Consider the following 20,782-nt stretch of genomic DNA (forward strand, 5'->3'; position numbering starts at 1 on the left):
ACTACAATTCAAAAACCACATTCGATCGGGACGAGGTGCAACCAAACACAAACGAGTTGCGACTCAACGGGCACGGGCGTGGCCCAACCCCCCCGGACCATAAAAAAGGGTCATGTCTGATGTGTAGAGACACTTCACCAAATCAAAATGGCCAAAGACAAATAGGGAGGGGGAATAATCGCGTGGGATATGTAATTTTTGTGGAACCATTATTGACATTGAGAATGGGACTTCGACGATGCAATGATACTTGGAGAAGAAGCACTCCTAAATAATGCAGTTGTCCAGTACATCTTTAATCGAATTAGGTAGGCAAATTCAAACTCAACTTAATTTTAATCTACAATCCTCAACTCTCTCAACATGGCAATACAATGCACATGTTGCACGAGAGTAAATAGCAAGATTCATAGTTGCTACGAACTCTCCCATTTGTTTATCTGAACATCCTTATTTTATTCATATGATTAAAATTGCATTTTATCCAGCATATACCCTTGTTAGTAGAAGTACAAGTAGAAGAGATATATGTAATAGCCACTACTCCTCAAAAACTTATAATGAAATACATATAAAATAACATAAAGAAATTGGGCCCAAATTTTTCTTTTATTAAACATATATACATACTCTTTACAAACATACACATTTTTACACAAAATGTATAACGTATACAAAAGTCATCAAAAACATAAGGGACAGTGTAACCACTCCTTCTCGAACGCCGACATCCATCCGATAGTGTCCTCACCTAGGTCCTACAAAACATAGGAAAACAACGGGGTGAGCACTAAAATAATGCTCAGTAAGTAAATCCTCTACTCATGCTATCCCCGTAACTCTCTCTCTAATTCTTTCCTTACAATTCCTCATTCAATTTCTCTTTGGGTACTTCTCTCTTTTTCTCTTAGAACTCTTTTCTATTACCTCTCTTTAGTAAGTCACGACCCCGTCTTACCGGGGGCACGGCCAGGACTCGCTCCCACTCTACCTCTACTCATTCTAGCCGATCGGACTTGGTTATGCATGGATTCGGAACCCTTGGCCATGTGAGTCTATAATCTCTCTCTCTCGGGTACTCGGGTATAGCCCTCATTCGCATGCACTCTCACGGGCTACACCACTTCTCTATCTGATACTCATGCCGCTCTCTTAATGCGGCGTACATGCGGGAATACTCTACCCATTACTCACAGGTTCCCCATCGCACAACTTACTCTATTCTCTTTCTCTTAACTCTTAAAGTAGCTTATATTCACATTCTCTACTATATCTCAAGCTACATCTTACTGCTTAAGTGCATAAACAATTGTGTAGAACTAGCTCATGCTCACTAATGCACTAATGAAATGCCAACTACAAGATTTCCACAAAACCGTTATTCTGCACAGGTCACACTAAAAAGACCATAACTTTCGTTATACACCTCTGATTGCTACGGTTCTGGTCTCGTTTCAAATCTTAGAAACAGGGCTACAACTTCTGTGTTTTGATCTCAGCCCAGTTCAAACCTTAAGATACCCAAAAATCACTTAGAAAGCTACTGCAGTGACAGTGCAGATTTCACTTAGGCATTTCCTCAAACAATTCATGTGCATATAAACACTCTACTAAAATTACTACTATCCTTCATTCTCTAGCCATCAAAAATGGGGAAAAAATCCCTCAATTACTCATAAACCCTGTCAAGAAAAGCACTCCCAAAAAGCTTCACACAACATCTCTCAAACTTCATCTCAAATTCCATTCTCAATACACATTAAAACACTTCTCATACATGGAATCTATCCAACAACTACAAAAATAGCTACTCATCTCAATTCAATTTTCTCATTAATCATACTACATACTGATCATGCATACATCTCTACACAAAAAGCTTGTTTAAAACTCAAGTTGGTTGGATTTACTTACCTTGTGCAAAGATGACTTCTTTAGCACTTTTCCTTCCCTTTGTGGTCTTGTCTCTTCTCTACAACTCAAAACAACCACAAGGACAGCAACAACACAATAAGACTTCACTATAATTATAAGAAAACTCACATCTAAAGCATGAATCCTTACCTTAGGATGCTTTAGATGAAATCTCTACTCAAAACCCCTCTTAAATCCCTTAGAAATCTTGGAAGATTGGATGGAGAAATTGAGAGAAAATGGGCAAATGGAAGAGGCGGTGGAATGAAGAAATAAAGGGTTTCTCTACACTTAACCCTTTTTAGTTCATATTATAAGCATCATTTCCCATTTTGCCCTTGCCCTTCCTTGGAAATTCCATCTATATCCTTTGATTCTTTACAAATACACCCCCATCCAAACACAATCTCTACTAAATTTCCTTTCATTTTACTCCCCACTTTTCCTACTAATTAGGGGTAGAATGGTCATTGTGCCCCAAAAGAAGAATTCTCTAGAAAACTCAAGAAACTTTGTCTTAGGCTCGTCCCCGCGGCGAAGCATTTTTCGTCGCCTCGGCGAAACAGGGCAGAACCTACCCGTAGTGCAACCCCTCCTCCTCGCCGCGGCGAAGCTTATTCTTCGCCCCGGCGAAGATTGGATTTCCAACTTCACCAAAACTCAACCAATTTTCAAGGCAACAATTCAACCAACTCAACATACAAACTCAATTAAAGTTGAAACAATAAACTTTTAACTAATACAACAAATCTTAAATACGTACCTCAAGTGGGATATTACAATATACTAAAAAACTTTATAACAAAATAAATAATAAACTTAAAAACGAATTTAAAATTTTTAGGAATATATCTATTGCACTTACATCATACATATGAGTTTGTAGATCAAAAACATATTTTTTAACTGTCACAATACATTTCTTAGAACATAGTTGGCGTTTACAACAAAAATTGATGGGTTTTAAACCATTATATGAAAAACATAGTGCTAACACCATTTATTTTACAATTCTTGAAGTTTTGTAGGAATAATATAAACTGATAGAGTTGTAGCGCTAACACTTGATAATGCAGTTACTAACATCGCGACAATCTCTTTATTTGAAAAGAGATTGGATCTGCATGGTGAAAACAAATTTTTTCACCAGAGATGTGCTTGCCACATCATCAATTTGATTGTTAAAGCAAGTTTAGATGTTATACATTCGAAGATGGAGAGGGTGTAAGCGGCTATTAGATTTATCGTCAATGGTAGCAACAAAAGATGACAAGAGTACGTCAAATATTATAGGCAAGAGGACCCATTGGTTTGACCTTTGAAATTATTTACAGACATGCCTATTCGTTGAAACTCCACCTACTTGATGTTGGAAAAAGCTTTGCCAACCGCAAGACAAATTACAGATTTCATGAACCGGAAGAACCATTCAGAGGAAGTTGTCAGCTATGATGATTGGGCGGTTTGTGAACCTTTTTATTCATTTCTTAAATTTTTTTATGATTCCACTAATACATTAAGTGGTATTTATTATCCGACTACTAATTTATCGTTAGATATTTTACTTCAAATTTCTAAAACTTTTGCTAAATATAGATATAATGACGTTTTAATGGAAATTGTTTTAAAGATGGAAGAAAAATACAAGAAATATTGGTTAGATATTCCATTCTTATATAGATTAGGTCTTGTTGTAGATTCTAGGTTTAAATTACACGTAGTTAAATGTATAATTACTGAGATAGGCCAGCATTTAGGATATGATTATATGTCTAATTTGACTAACTTTAAGCAAAAATTGGAAAACCTTTTTTCTTTATATCAGAATAGGTACAATGAAAGTGGAAGTGGAACGTCTAGGACCCTGATGAAGACCTCCATCAAGGATCAAGCGTATGGAACATGGCAAAAGTAGTAGCTCCAGCTCGTACATACATGGACCAAATGAGCTGAATCACTACCTATAAATGGACATGTCCTACATGACGAAGAAGGAGAAACGTGAGATGGATGTGCTTCAATGGTGGAATCAACATCAAAGTCGATTTCACATTGTAGCTCAAATGACATGTGACATTTTATCTGTGCTGGTTTCTACAATTGCATCCGAGTCAGCATTTTCAACGAGTGGCCGGATTGTTAAAGACAGAAGATGCTCTTTAACTAATGAGATGATTGAAGTGATAACGTGTTTATAAGATTGGACTCATGCAGAGAAAAGACTACAACAACACTCTGAAGATCCCGAATTACTCGAACTTTTTAGGAACACAAATTTTAATGATTTAAATATTGTTGACAATGAAGATAAATAATTTAATAAAAGTTATTTAATTGTTTATTTGTGAAGCGTGAATGTGTAAATATTACATTTATGTTAAAATTAACCATTAATTAATTTATTATTTTTTAAAATTAATTAATCTTTTAAAAACTTACGAGTCTACCCCCGAAAATTATATAAATCCCCTTACAGAATTTCATTTCGCTCTTAAAATATATAAAAAAAAAGATAGGGGGAAAATAAAATTTTTGGAAGCCCATAGGACGATCCTAAGACCTGTCCGGGTCCTAAAATTACTCATGGGCTTGAGATCGATCTCAAGCCCATGAGCGACTGGTCCTAAATGGGCCCAGTCCCAAACAAATTGTTCTCTTCGGGTTCTTTTCAAAATTGTGTGTTTTTAACCCGATTTTGTCAATTCAAACCCCCAAACAAAAACCGAAATTGGACCCTTTCCTTTAATATTCTTTTCATTTGACTCTTCTTCTTGTTGTTGTTCTCTTCAATACCCGCAAACCCATTTTTGTTATTCAAGTGTTTATGGAGGGAATACCGCGCCCAATACCCAGAACTGTAGAGGAAGTCTTCGGCGACTTCAAGGGCAGACGAACTGGCTTGATCAAGGCCTTAACTACTGGTTTAATCTTTGCTTGTTTATATAATTTATGGGTTCTTTTTTAATTTTAATTTTCTTGCTGATGTTCGAGAAGTTTTACAAGCAGTGGTGCACATTTCTTTCTCTTTCTGTCAATCTGTCTCCTTTTAGTTTTACACAAACAAATCTCAACCCAAAATTGTGTCATACTTTCTCTTTACCATCTTTTCTCTTCCGGGTTCCTTTCAAAATTGTGTTTTTTTAAGCCAATTTTGTCAATTCAAACAGAAATCCTAATTCCCAAATTAAGAGACCCTTTCTTTTCATTTGACTCTTCTTCTTCTTCTTCTTGTTCTCTTCAATACCCGCAAACCCATTTTTTTTATACAAGTGTTTATGGAGGGAACATCGCACCCAATACCTAAAATTGTACAGGAAGTCTTCGGCGACTTCAAGGGCAGACGAGGTGGCTTGATCAAGGCTTTAACTACTGGTCTAATCTTTGTTTGTTTATATAATTTATGGGTTTGTTTTTGTCTTTGTGAAATGGGTTCTTTTTTAATTTTAATTTTCTTGCAGATGTTGAGAAGTTTTACCAGCAGTCCGATCCTTGTGGGTTTATTTTTGTTTTTAATTTAATCTTTTTTCTTGTTCTTGTAATTTAGGGTCTTATGTTGACTGAAAAATTAATTGTTATGATGTTTTGTTTGTGTTGAGTTGACTCTTTTGTTGTTTGGATTATATTTGCTGTAATAATTAGCTAATTAACGTGTTTGAATTGTTAGTTCAAGTTTTGGTGGGTTTCTTTTAGCGTTTTTGATGATTTTATATATGAATTCTTGTTTTGAAGACAGTTCTTTGTATGTTTTCTCAGAGTTTCTTCGTTTCTTACTTGCATGGTCATTTTGTGATACAATTCTTGGGACAACAAGCAGCAAATGATTTCTCTTCTTGTGAAAACTAGGCCGTTTATAAACACAAAGAGCTACTTCTCTTTGTTGCACTCACAGAAGTTAGCCCACATAGCCTTCTGGCTCCTGGTTTGTAGAAAATTCCGAAGTTTTAGTAACTCATGTTGGTTGGGTACTTGGAAGTGGATAGTTATTTTCTGTAGATTACTAGGCATTTTTCTACCCTGTAGCTTTTCCTATTTATTGGAGGCTTATTTGTTATCATGATATATAATGTCGTTCTTCATTTGTCCAAATGATATGGTTAACGTTTACTTCACTATTTTGTCAATATGTATCAGCTGCAATGCAAAGCTTTGCAATTTATTGTGATTCGTTATTAACATGAGACATTGAGTTACATCACACCATCATTGCAGGCAAACAGGGAAATGGGAACATGAACAAAATTACCCTATTTGTAAATAGGCTCAAATGGTTGCCTGATTGCAAAAATTGCAAATTTTCTAATGGTAGTAATCACATATGTTGGATTCATGCAGTTTTTTGTGGAAGTATACTGTTATTTTCAGTTTGTATCCTTCGCATATAGTCTCGAGTAGTTGTTCATGTAGTTGTAAGCTGATAATAATTATGATTCTTCCATGCTTCTGGTGTTTTGGCAAATATGTCATGTTCAGTTTCTATTTCTGTCAAGTGGGAGTGCAGAGCTTCAAAACTGTGTAACACAAGAAAGATACTTTGCATGGATTGATCCCTGCGCAGATGCATTCGGGGCAGTGCCCCTTCATGGTAGTCCATAGTAATTGGACTTGTTATTAGCTTAATATTTGGGCTTTGCGGTTAGATTTGAAAACCAGGAAAAAAACCCATTAAACCCTAAATCGAAAATTAGTAATTGGACTTGTTTTTAGTTTACTAATGTTATTAATAAATTAGAATCACTTTTCTTACAAAAAAAAAAAAAAAAAAAAAAAAAAAAAAAAAGAAAAAAACCTTGAATTTTAATAACAATACTGCTTTATTTTGCTGTAGAAATGGGATGAGGCTGCTGTGCAGAAGTATTCCTGAAGTCGCTTGATTGCAGTCGCTTGATTGCAATGTAATACGTCATATGACGTCCAAACAGTTTATTTGGCACCATCTCATTTACAAGAGTTTGCCCTTGTGATGTGTTTCTGTTCTTATTAATGTGTGCAACATTACCTACCCCTAGCTGCAGCGAGGATCAAATTTTGTTTGCTGAATTAAAATATATATTATAATTGGAGATGCTCCTTTTTCCGCATGTGCTTTGGTAAGTGAGCATTTATAGTTATAAAGACTTTGTAATTTTATTTTTTTAGGAAAATTTTTCCATTTATCATAGTGATTTTAGCGTTTTTTTGGTTTTATTGTTGAAAATTTACAGGAACTAAATAATCAAAAGAATGAAGAGGAAATTGAGGTTTGGTTTTCTTTCTCGTGTTATGATTGACTGATTTAGGGGCATTGCTAAATTAAGGTGTGAAGTTAAATTGTTACGTTTTGTATATTATAGTTTGAAATTTAATTGAGCAGAATGGTTTTGATTATAATTATTTTGTCATCCATTCAACTTAGATTCGATTATAATTATTTTGTCATCCATTCAACTTAAATTTACTTTATTTTACAATGTTAGCAGTTAGAAATTTAAATTAGCTAGAATTAATTTGATTCTGAGATAAAGTTTTGCAATGTGCAATATAACTGGGGTTGATTTCCTTCCAAATAATTGTATTTAGTAATTATGTGTATCATAGGAGTAAATTGATGATTTATTTTATTTTCCAATCAGGGTTAGAAATGTAATTTACTTAATCATTTTATAAATAAGGATTGCATTTGTTTTTTTTCTTTTTGATGAGCACATGTGAAAATTAATTGTTTTATTTTATTTTTTGTAATTATGATGTAATATTAAAATTTCCTATAGGTTAGTGGACTTGACTTCGCTTAGAACTTAAGTCAAGCCAAGTCATAACGCTAAAAGATATATAAAAGACCCATATAGATTTCCTCCCCCATCTCATAACGATAAATTATATCGATTTTCTCCTCCTTTCTTTCATTTTAAAGTTCTTTCATATATGTTAGAGGGATTTTCTGAGAATATGTAAACCCTAGACCATTGTGATTTTTCATCATGATTTCTTGTTGGATTGTTCATCATGTGATTTGCACAAGAGCGGCTTCGGATGGGTTGAGTGGATCAAAGCAACCTACTTGGTAAGGAAGAGCTTTTGGGAGATTCCTATACCTTAGGATGCTTCTTGGGCTTGGAGGAGCATTTTGAAGCTTAGAATGGAAGCTAGAGAGCACATCAAAGTCGTCATCGGAAATGGTCAAGTAACTTATGTTTGGCATGATAATTAACACCCAAAGAGGCCCTCTCAAGGATAGATATGGCAGCCGCATTGTGTATGATTCGGGGCTACAACATCTTGCTAAGGTGTGTGAGATTTGGGATGGGACAAGGTGGCGATGGCCAATGGCTAATTCTTGGGCTTTGGTGGACATGAAGGATTCTATCGACTTTGATCCAAAGGAGGGCGAGGACATGGTTGTTTGGAAGCCTAATGCATCCGGTAAGTTCTCTATAAAATCGGCTTGGGAGGTTACTCGTGTGCACCAACGCCAAGTGGAGTGGCATCACCTTGTATGGTTCCCAACAACCATTCCACGACACTCCATGATCACATGGATGACATGTAAGGATCGGCTTCAGACCAGGGACAAACTGATGAGGTATGGAATAGCCTCTAGCCATGCGTGTTGTTTTTGTAATCATGGGCAAGAAACGATCGATCATCTCTTTTTTGCTTGTCCTTTCACCCAAAGGATTTGGAACCGAATCCTTGAGCTCTCTTCTCTTGGGTATGTCACGCGGCCTTGGAACGATTATATTGAGCACATAGCTAGTAGGTAGAGGAAGAAAAAGCTAAAGCACTCTATAGGGAAGCTAAGTTTGGGAGCCACTGTTTACTCTATTTGGAGAGAAAGGAATAGCCGGATTTTTGGTAAGGAATGCAAGGATGCCCATACTCTGTACAACTCCATCAAGAATGTGGTGAGGGAGAGGGCTATGGACCGTAGCAAGATCATTAAGAATACCTACAACAGAAGACTTGCTGATAAATGGGGTCTCCCCATGTCTATTTTTAAAACATCCCACGAGAGGTAATTATATGTTTTGTATTTATGTGATGGCTTTTCTGTCGTGTAAGGGGATTTGGTTATATGACATCCTGGCGGGTGATTGTGCTAGAAGAGGCTACTTTGACAATTGGAAGATTTGGGGTGTTGATCTAGTGCTTTGTCTTTGTGTCATTAACGAGCCATACCTTGTTAATGTCCATGTTTATGGAATTCTTCTATATAATGCTTACGCATATGGGTTTTGTGCTCTGATACTTTTGAACCTAACCTAGGGCATGTCTTGTGGTAGGTGGGATTCATTGTATTCTTTAATCTCTGCTTGGTTCCATTCCTTTGACAAGCGGAATGGGAAAAAAAGAAGATTAGGGGTAGACTTAGATAGTATCATTCCTTTACTCCTAACCCAAGGCTTGTCCTAGGGTAGGTTGGCTGACTTTTAAGCCTTTTGTACATTCTTTCCTCTTTCTATAAAAGCTTACTTACCCAAAAAACAAAAAAAAAAACAAAAAAAAAAAAAAAAGTTTGGGAGCCACCGTTTACTCTATTTGGAGAGAGAGGAATAGCCAGATTTTTTGTAGGGAATGCAAGGATGCACATACGCTTTACAACTCCATCAAGAATGTGGTGAGGGAGAGGGCTATGGACCTTAGCAAGATCATAAAGAATACCTACAATAGAAGACTTGCCGAGAAATGGGGTCTCCCCATGTCTATTTTTAAAACATCACATGGGAGGTAATTATATGGTTTGTATTTATGTGATGGGTTTTTTGTCGTGTGGTAGGTGGGATTCATTGTATTCTTTAATCTCTACTTGGTTCCATTCCTTTGAGAAGCAGAATGGGAAAAAGAGAAGATTAGGGGTGGACTTAGATAGTATAATTCCTTTGCTCCTAACCTAGGGCTTGTCCTGAGGTAGGTTGGCCGACTTTTAGGCCTTTTGTACATTCTTTCCCCTTTCTATAAAAGTTTACTTATCCAAAAAAACAAAAAAACAAAAAAAACCAAGGAGCTTGATTTAACCCCAAATAAAACCTCCAAACGCAGCAAAGAAGAACTAAAAGTTTAACAAAAACAGAAAAGCAAAGTGCGGGTTTGTGAAAGAAAATGTGAAAACAAAAGTAAAGGAAGTGATGAAGCTCTCTAGTTAGAGGGACAGGTGATGTTTAATGGTAAAAGTGGAGAATGGAGGATGAGGGTGGAGAGAGGGGTAGTGGGTGGAGAAGAAAAACATGGAAAGAGGGCTGGTTTATAACAGAAATACTATGCATACTACTGGTTTTTACTAACCAACCTACAACATGACGTGGCATCTAACGTGGTGATGCCCATTCATCTGCCACATCAGTCATTTGCCACACCAAATAATTTTAAAAAAAAAATTCTCCAAAAAAAGTTCCCGCTTACGAATTTTTTGCCCAAAAAACCATTTGTGCCCTAATCTCCTTCTCCCCTAAATCGCCAGCCACCACTCCGGCACCGAAAATAAACTCCAGCACCACCTTTCACTTCACCGGCCTCCCTTGACCAAAACCCCTATCATCCCCCCTGAAGATCACCCACCAATTGCCGGTTGCCGCTCATCTAGGGTTCATAACTTTTAAACCAATTTTCGATCGATTTCGACATCGGAAATCTACCCCGACGCCACCTTTCACCTCACCAGCCTCCCCTAACAAAAACCCCTATTATCCCCACCGAAGATCACCCACCAATGCAATGTCAAGCACTAATGCAAGAATACATGAGGTAGCTCTTAAATATTATCTACTTCTGATTTCTTCCTCCTTAGTTCCTTAATAAGCATGAAGGTTATTTTATTATTCCTTTTCATTCTACATTTTCTTGTTTTCTATTTCATTATTTGTTCGATTTTCATGTAGGCAAAAGAGGCATTTGAATTTATGGTACAAGCTCTGTCAAATTCTGTGAATGAATGGAGCCGGTTGCAGTTGATGAAAGTCAAATTCTGTGAATGAATGGAGCCGGTTACAGTTGATGAAAGTAGCTGGTGTATTGGCGTGCATGTTTTTGATTATTCCATCAGCTGGTGTTGTTGATGCTCTCAAAACATGCGCTTGCTTATTGTGGGAGTGCAAGTACTCCATCCTAAATGGCTAAACCGCTTTATGTATTTAGTAATTGGTGTTTTACAGCTTGATCTTCAAGCCATAGAAACATGATATCCGCACTCCAAGCATAATCTGCTTTTCAATTTCTTGTCAAATAGATTTGAAAGGAATTTCACTGATATAATTCACTCTTCTGTAATTTAGTAAACGTTTAAAACAAACCTTAGGGGATACTGAAGAGTAGCAAGTTAAATTTATATTAAATATATCTCCTTGTCCAGCTAGAACTTTGACCTGGGACTGCAGAAAAAGCATTAGTTGTGAGGTTTTGATTGAAAATTGTTCCCCTCTTGTAATCATATGTCTAAGAGAATATCAGTTCCATTGTATGGATGGATTAAAAATTCTCATAGGGTGAATATGTTGGAATTTGGGAATAAACTTTTTCTTGGGGATTTCATCGTCAAGGGGTTCTTTTTGAAGATTTTATAAAGTAGAGTTGAGTACCTATGCTTCTATAAAAAAAAAAAAAAAAAAAAAAAAAAGGTGTTGAGAGCTTCCAAAGTTCTCAGCAATTCATAGCAAAGCTGAGCTTCTACTTCAACTATATGTTCATTTCTTACTTGGAATTTCCTGTGGATTATTTTACCTAGCTTTCATTTTGACATCAAGGTTCCACAGTTAAAAGATCTCCCCTTTGATGTATTTTTATTGAATAGTGATGAGATTATATTCATATTTTCCTCCCTCTACTAGAAACATATCATTGTAGCAATGAAATTGGTTCTTTTCAACAATGATTATAGGCTTTAATATGGGGTTCTATCAATATAAGCTTGAGTGCAAGATATTCCTGGTTATTACTGTAACCATCTATTTGTGTCTGGGTTTGTCTTTTAACAGTGAGCTATTAGGGGTTTAAGTGAAACTTTTTGTGTTGTTCTTTTCACAGTGGTTGCTTATTAATTTGGACCGGCAATTATCAAGTTCTTTTCAAGTATCCACTTTTTTCGGTTTTGTAAATACATGTAATTGTAATATCTAATTGCAGTGAGGCATTTGTTGACAGTTCTACATGGAGGAGATAGCTCATCCGTTCACAAAACCACATAAATCCTTGCGTATTTTGTTGCACTACTTTCTGTTTTATTCCATTGTCAGCTTAACAACCAAAAAAAAAAAAAAAAAAGGAATTTAGTGGTCAATAAGAAGTCGTGTGACATTAGTATCAAGGAGCTATATGGGCATCCTGTATCCAAAATTAAGCATCTTAGTTCTTGTCATTTGAATATATGGAATATCATTTCCAGGTTGGAACTTGCTTAGTGCATTTCTAACCCATCATGTGCTGCTAATGTTGCTTGCCTCCAGACTTGCAACAATCGGCCTGATGAGACTAAATGTTAGGTTGGTTCTTTAACTATAAATATTCATGGCATATCCATTTTATCTTGAAGGAGCTTAAACTTTGGAATCCTTATTCTATTTGCTTGTACTTTTGAAGATTAAATGTGGAGACCTATTTGAAAATAGTGTTGGAATGGTCTGCAAGTTCATTAATATTAGTTATTGAGTAAAAAGTAAAGCTGAAGTTGAGAGAGAGAGTTCTAAAATTTCAGAATTCTCATTAACTCAAATATGTTTCGAAGTGCTGGTGCTCATACTAAATGTTGTGGTTCATATTGATGAGTGCTTATGTTTTGCAGATTACAAATTGGGAGTGTTTGTGATGGTCCTAGTAAGGTGGTTTGGCTTACGGGAGGAATGGATGGTGGGAATGGCAGCTTGATTGGCATATTTATTTTGGAGTTTGTTTGATGGGAGATTTATTATATTGGGAGTGTTTGTGTTGTTTGATTGGTTGTAATGTTTTCTGGCCTTCCCCATGCATCCAGTCAGTCAGTCACCATATCCACCTGAATATGTTCTCTGCTCACCACCTGCTCAACCATTTGACAAAACCAAAACAAAGGAATAAGCAAGCAGTGCCTGCGCGCGCAAGCAATTGCCAGCGCATGTGCGTCTCCTCCCAGCGTCCCAAACCACATTTCTTGGCCTTGCCTAACCTACATTTCACCAACCTAACACCGCCAGCACCCCTGCAACCACCTGCAGCCATTGCCCACAACACACTGCCCCACTTTTTCTGTCCACTGTAGTCACTTCCTAGCCATCACCCACCACCACACACTGCCCCCCTTTACTGTAGTCTTTTCCCAGCCATCACCCGCCACCACAGCTACCCCCCACTGTACCCAAGCCACCCTGCCCTCCCCGCGCCCAACCACCTTTCTTGGCCTTGTCCAACCCAGATTTCACCAACCTAACACCCCCACCACCCCTGCAACCACTTGCAACCATCAAGAAAATCACATAAATTGATTGCTCAAAATCAAGAAATCAGCTCACCGGACTCAACTTCTTTAAAGAGAACCATATTTTTGCAACTCATTGATGTAATTTATTGCTTCTAATTTAGGTTTTCAAATTCTTCAAGGTTTAGATATTCTTTCCCCAATATTATGTTGTGGGGCCATGTATTTAAAAATATTGTACAAGAAATGGCTAATACCAGCAATTGTATTAATAAAGTGTTTTTTTGCTTATAGTAAATCTTGCATCTTTTTTATTGATGCCTTGCATTTACAAAATATTACACGAGACCAAAATATATTGTTCATGATAAAAGGGTAAGAAACTATGCACAATATATGATACAAGAACAAAATATTATCCAAGAACAGCATAATATCTTTAGCTTTGATTATAAACGAACAAAAATAAATTATATAATACAACTTTACGATATAACATCTTCAAATTGTCTATTCTTTTCACCATGGTCTTCACCCATTACTCTTCATTCACAAGTTTGAATCTGCTGGATATGGCCTGTAAGCGACTGACCTTTCACTATAATTCTGGAAAATGTACAAAAAAAATGACTTAAGAAATTAATTGTATACCAAAAAGAAAAGGGCAGAAAATTAATGAATCATACCTGGCTTAATATATGAACTCCTTCTTCACATCCTTGGAAGTTAGTTGCATCTTGAAAAGGTTCATTTGCTTGATTGGTTTCTTGGGAACCCCCATCATACAATCGATTTAGGGATGTTGCAACAGGCACTTTTCATGAAATTTCTTTTGTTTACCTTTACGTACATTTTGTTCGAGCTTCGATTGCTTCCTTTTGAATGGAGGTCGACCTTTGCAACGAGCAGCCCGGGGAGTTAAAATTTTATTGCTTGCCTCTGTGGAATTAGCACGAACACTATCAAAATTTGATCCACTGTGACATGACATGTCACCATGTCTATCAATCCCGCCAACACGTTCATTTGACAATAATTTATTCTTCATGTCAGTAATCATATGCATCACCATATTACTATCATCAATATTGGTTTAGGCTAAATCAGCCACCTCAGAGAATGAATTAGACAACTGATCAAACTGTTCTCCTTCAGTAGTCATGCTCCAGCTATTATAACTAACTCTAATCTTCGTGTGGCATCTATATACATTTTTCCTCCACCTTCTTAAAATGAACTTTTCAGGTATATGATAAATCTCTTTATGAAGCAATACCGTTATTGCATGTCGACAAATAATTCCTCTAAACTCAAACAATCGACAGTTGCAAAGAACATCACAACCACGGTCATCATAGCAAACCACAAAAGGCACACTACGACATGTCTCCCCAACCATGACAACTTCTTTTACAATATATTCTATTTCAGATTCAGTGGCCCGGAAAGAAGATATCTCACAATGCAACTTAGCAGTAAGCTCTTGCTGAAACTCTTTGAATTTTGTGGTCGTGTATGCCTCCTGAAATTGTTTCTCCATCGGATAACCGGTTATGCAAGGAATCCATGATTTCCATGATCTAAAATCAACCTCCTTTTCTTTTTCTACTTTATCACATAGTGCATTCTCATACTATTCTACAAACTGTTTCAAAGTGGTTTTAGAATTTACATACCCATCAAAGAATGCATGCATACTTTCACTCCGTTGAGTGGTGGACATACCGGCCCAAAAGGTGTCTTTTACAAATGATGGCACCCAACGTTGTCTTTCATTATACAATCCAAGTAACCACTCATTGTTGTGAAGGTTGTATTTATCAATGAATCCAGTCCAACGTTGTTTGAACTCCTCACGTGTCAATGAATCATACATAGCATTTTGCAAAGCAAACTTAATACGTTCGTATTCGCTGTAACCCCTTAACTTTTCCGGCAATTTCTTCATTATATGCCACAAACACCATCTATGTCGTGTACCGAGAAACACAATCTCGATTGCATTCTGCATCGCCTTGTCTTGATCAGTGATTATTGCATTTGGAGCACAATTCCACATACATGCAAGCCAAGATTCAAAAAGCCAAACAAAAGTCTCTGTGTCCTCATGGGAGATTAACCCACAACCTAAGAGTGTTGAATGCCCATGATGGTCAACACCAACAAACGCCGCAAATGGCATATCATACTTGTTGGTCAAGTATGTAGTGTCAAATGTGACAACGTCGCCAAATTCCTTAAATGCAGCCATACTTCTTGCATCTACCCATATAACATTCTGTAATCGATCCTCATCATCTAAATCCATCATGTAAAAGAAATTTGCATTATCTTTTTGCATCTTCAAAAAATATTTTTGGATTGCATAAACATCTCCGGCACCAAGTCGCATCCTCCTAACTTTTTCAATATAGTTCCTACAATCTTTTTGCAAGAAAGTCAAATTCTCAGGACCGCCTGCTTCAACTAACATGGAATTGAAATTTTTATTCGGCCTAATCTCGACCCTATCATTTACTTCAAGTCTCCTTTTCACATATGGTTGTATACCACGATTGCTAGTTAAATCCAACAAAGACCTGATGGTCCAGAACTTGAAGAGGAAGAAACTGTAGCAGATGCATCAGAGCCATAACATGCCCAACTGGAGCACTACCAACTTGCAAGGGACAGAATCAGAAGAAAGGTAAGACCCCCTACTAGATTCTCTTATGCTGAACTAATATACATTGTCTTGCTTGTAGGAATAGAGGTTCAAAGAATAGAACCAGACTCATGTGAAGAAGCAATGAATTCCAAGGAAAAGGAAAAGTGGAGGGCAACAATTGAAGAGGAAATGAGATCACTTAACGTAAACAAAACCTGGTCCTTGGTCCCCAAACCAAAGGACCAGAAACTGATCTAATGTAAATGGTTGTTTAAAATAAAAGAGGGTATTTTAGCTACTGACCCACCTAGGTCCATAGCTAGGTTAGTTGCTAAGGGGTATACCCAATAGGAAGGAATAGACTTCAATTAAGTCTTTCCCCGGTAGTCAAGTATAAGACCATTAGGCTAATGCTCTCCATAGTTGCCCATTACAACCTTGAGTTAGAACAAATGGACGTAACCACTGCCTTCTTGCATGGTAACTTAGAAGAGGAAATTTACATGTGACAACCCATAGGTTTTGTAGACTATAAAGCCCCTGATCATGTATGCATCCTACACAAATCACTATATGGACTGAAACAATCCCTTAGGCAGTGGTACAAGAGGTTTGACACTTTCATTCTAAGCATAGGGTTCACTAGGACTAGATATGATAGTTGCTTTTATTTTAATTTGAATAAGTACCTACTTGTTTATCTCTTACTGTATGTTGATGATATGTTGTTGGTGAGTAAGTCCAAGCCAAAAATACTTGAGCTAAAGGGAAAGCTTAAGTCAAAATTTGACATGAAGGATCTAGGAAATGCAAAAAGAATCCTAGGAATAGACATTACTAGAAACAGGAGCAAACATGAACTAAAAATTAGGCAACAATCATACCTGGAAAAACTGGTGTCTAAGTTTGGTATGGTAGACTCAAAACTGGTGTCTATGACTCTTGCAAACCATTTTGTGTTAAACAAAGGTCAATGCCCTAAAACTGAAGCTAAATTAATAAAAATGGAATATGTCCCCTATGCAAATGTTGTTGGATCTGTGATGTATGCAATGATCAGCACCAGACCAGACCTGTCATTTGCCATCTCCCTATTGAGCTGATTTATTGCTAATCCAGGCAGTGAGCACTAGGTTGCTTTAAAGTGGGTATTGAGGTATATTAATGGTTCTTTGAATGTTGGATTAGATTTCTGTAATAGGCATGCTACACTTGACTTGGTTGGTTTTGTAGACTTTGACTTTGCAGGTGACAAAGATACAAGAAAATCCACCACTTCATATTACTTCATTCTTGGAGGAAATTGTATAAGCTGGAAGTCTCAGCTTCAGCCTATTGTAGCCCTCTCATCGATTGAAGCAGAATATATTGCCATTGCCGATGTGTTCATGGAAGCCTTATGGCTGCAAGGATTCTTAGCCGAAGCAAAGCTGATAGAGGGAAAGGTAACCATATATTCAGATAGCCAAAGCGCAGTTCATTTGAGCAAGAACCCAGTTTATCATGAGCAGACAAAGCATGTAGATGTCCGCTTCCATTTTGTCAGAGACTTAGTTACTCAAGGAGTAATCGATCTAAGGAAAGTATCTACTGAGGATAATCCAACGGACATGGGAACCAAGATTGTCTCTCTTGCAAAGTTCAAGCACTGCTTGAACTTACTGCATGTGAGGTTATCTGTGAAGAGCAGAACTATGAGAGAACTGGTTTGGGTTTGCTACACTAGGGTGAGTTCAAGCATTCAAGGTGGAGATTGTTGAAGTGAATGCTTGAAACGACAACGTACTGGATATTAGTGGAACGATGTCGTTTTGGACAACTTTAAGATGAATCCTGACCTTTGATCCAAAGACAATCCAACGGATGAAAATTCGCTACAAGTCAACAATATAAAAGAGCATTTGCAAAATAGAGGATTTTCTCACTTCGAAAGAGTCTGTTTTGTATTCTTTGTACACAGTTAAGGTTCTTGTTATTCTGATTCTGATTTCTTGTGTAATCTGTGTAATCTTAAGTGGTTTGGTGCAATCATTTGAGGAAAGAGCGATAGTGTTCTTAGTTTAGGGATTCCAGGGTTAGAGTATTCCTAGGGTCAGATTGCAGGTTTGAATCAGAGGTGTGTGAGTTGGGGTTTCTGGGCGTATTCGAATCTAGGATTGTAAGTGATTGAATCTATTAATCGTAGTGCAACAAACTCCCATTTTTCGGAGTTCAACGTGGATGTAGCTTGCTCAAAAATAGAGTAAGTGAACCACGGTAAAATTGTTGTTGTTTGTGTGTGTGCTTTCTTGATTCAGATTGTTTGGGTTATGATTTGTTTCTTGGTTGTTGCATAACAGTAAACAACAAAAATAGTTAAAAACACAAGGAACAAACTTCAAAAAATCATATTTGAGTGAAACGGTCAAGGAATTGATTGATTATTGTTTGTTTGATACCAATTGCAAGTAAATGATAACTTGATTGCATATTAGTTAGATGATAACTAAATAAATGATGTCAAATATTATAAACAATATATTTATAATTTTACCCTCATCTAAATAAGAAGTGGGGGTTATTGATAAAATAAACTGTTGGAAAAAACTAAAAACTCATAATAACAAATATTCTAACTATCCCAAGATCATATTAATAGTCACCATCGCAATCACATTTTACTTAAACGAATTACAATGAAGTTCACAGCATAAATACCTTTACTCCTTAACTCTGAAGCAAAATTGTATCTTGAGAGAGATAACCACCGTATGTGTGTCTTCCCTTTCAATACAATTTTTAGAGAGAGTGAATAATACCCTCTAAAAGGAATTTCTTCACTTATATATGGGCGGCAGTTGCCAAGCAGTTTTAGGCGAAAACTGCCTTTGACAGTTTCTACTTGAAACGTCGTTTGGGTGGGTCCCATCATGGGTGTCCCACCCATATCCAATATCTCCCACTCACACATGATGGGACTATTTCTCTCTGTGCTTCTTCAAGGTTCATACTTTAGTAAATATGTCGTGTGACCATGCATACTTCGAGAGCACATTAGTCATATATCTGTTAGGAATATATAACTTCTCAAATTGTGAAACTTGGGTTGTATGTTGTATTCAATACCCTAGATTACTTATCACATCTTTTTTTTTTTTTTTAACAATCTCATTTATAATAAACATCAGTTGTATTCATAATTATGTTTTGTCTTTACATAAAATAAAATATAATTGGTCGACCAATGAATACACATGATTATAGTGTGATAATCCAAAATTGTAATCTTCCTCTTTTCTCGATTCTTGTAACTTTCATTTAACTTGCTTTTCCAGAAATGTCCCAGCAGATTGAATTATCTTAATCTTTTGGTAACACTCTAGGATAGCAATCTTTAAATGAGATTTTCAAGAAACAGAATAGAATAATAAGGTTATTCTATGAGATTTTATTCCTAAAATCTCAGGGTCTCACACAATGTTAAAGTTGAGATTTTGATCCCTTTGGTCAATATTCTGCACATGTGGTATGAATCACATGCTACAACATTTCCTCCTTTCCCATGGAATGCATGTCTCTTTTCTTGTAAATGTCGTACAGATTTTAGTTCAGACATACCTAATGTCTAACTTGAGTTCACTTTACATACTTTTAATTCATCAGAACTCTAATCGGTAATTAGATAGATAAAGTGATCATTTATCACTTATGGTCATATTTCATTATGACATTATTTTAATTCTATTTTTAGGCGATGTTAAATATTTTAAGCTTGGCTCTCTATTATCACCTAGATAATAAGCTTAAAATCGTCTCATCTCCATTCTTACGAAGTAATGGAGGCGATTGCCTGTGTGAGAAGGCCAATCTTTTAACTGTCCGACATGCTTTTCAAAATAAACATATATATATATATACTCTTTCATGTATGTTTCATAATAATCAAAATTGAGCATTGACAATATTGTTATTTAATATTGATAAGACAAAAGTGAACAATTTTGGGAAATCTCAAAGTATTACATTCAACACCTACGTAAGCCTAAAGATCTAACATGTCTATTGAAAGTATCTCTTGGTATAGGCTTTGTAAATGGATCCGCAACCATGTCATGCGTAGATATGTACTTCATGTTCGCCTCCTTTTGTGCCACCAAGTACAAAATTATATTTGATATCTATGTGTTTCGTTTTACCATGATATTTGGGATCCTTAGTGTATGCTATTGCTGCTTGACTAACACAGTTTACTCTCACTGGTTCAATAGCAACATTATTTATTCCCAGATGATTCATGAACTGTCTCAACCAAACAGCTTCTTGCACTGCAACTGAAAATGCTACAAACTCAGCCTCCATTGTAGATAAGGCTATACATGGTTGTTTCTTACTGCTCCAAGATATGGCCCCACCATTTAGTAAGAAAACATATCAGGAAGTAGATTTTCTTTCATCTAAATCTCCTCCCCAATCAGCATCGGTGTAGCCTCTCAAGTGTAAATCATTTCCTTGATAACATAATGAGTAATCAGCTATTCTTTTTAGATATCTTAAGATTATCTTCACTGTTTTCCAATGTGCTTGTCCTAGGTCAGACTGATATCTGCTCACCAACCCAACAACATAACAGATGTCGGCTCTAGTGCACATCATGGCGTACATGAGACTTCCAACAGCATTTGTATAAGGAACATTCTTTATTTGTTCCTTTTCTTGTGGAGTCTTCAGACACACTTTACGACTCAAAGTCTCACTTTTCGCGATAAGGTTGTCTATGGGTTTACAATCTTGCATATGAAATCGTTCAAGAATTTTCTTAATGTATGGTTCTTGTGAAAGAGATACTAATTTTCTTGAGCGATCTCTTGAAATCTTAACTCCAAGAA

At 36.5% G+C, this 20,782-nt stretch overlaps 2 protein-coding genes and 1 long non-coding RNA gene across 3 annotated transcripts; 2 read left to right on the forward strand and 1 right to left on the reverse strand.

Moving 5' to 3' along the window:
- Positions 1–4,704: 4,704 nt before the first annotated feature.
- On the forward strand, positions 4,705–5,517 carry LOC116145814. Its single transcript, XR_004130432.1, has 2 exons — positions 4,705–5,286; positions 5,373–5,517. It is a non-coding gene; the product is annotated as an uncharacterized LOC116145814 (long non-coding RNA).
- Positions 5,518–8,081: 2,564 nt separating this feature from the next.
- On the forward strand, positions 8,082–12,773 carry LOC116145801. Its single transcript, XM_031431241.1, has 2 exons — positions 8,082–8,473; positions 12,662–12,773. The coding sequence occupies exons 1-2, from the start codon at positions 8,082–8,084 to the stop codon at positions 12,771–12,773; spliced, it is 504 nt and encodes a 167-aa protein (XP_031287101.1).
- Positions 12,774–14,363: 1,590 nt separating this feature from the next.
- LOC116145802 (protein FAR-RED IMPAIRED RESPONSE 1-like) lies at positions 14,364–15,743 on the reverse strand. Its single transcript, XM_031431242.1, has 2 exons — positions 14,996–15,743; positions 14,364–14,875 (listed from the first exon to the last, which is right to left on the reverse strand). Exons 1-2 carry the CDS (start codon positions 15,741–15,743, stop codon positions 14,364–14,366), a joined length of 1,260 nt encoding a protein of 419 aa, XP_031287102.1.
- Positions 15,744–20,782: the final 5,039 nt, after the last annotated feature.

Source organism: Pistacia vera, unplaced genomic scaffold, assembly GCF_008641045.1.
Source record: "Pistacia vera cultivar Batoury unplaced genomic scaffold, PisVer_v2 Contig467, whole genome shotgun sequence".
NCBI lineage: Eukaryota > Viridiplantae > Streptophyta > Magnoliopsida > Sapindales > Anacardiaceae > Pistacia > Pistacia vera.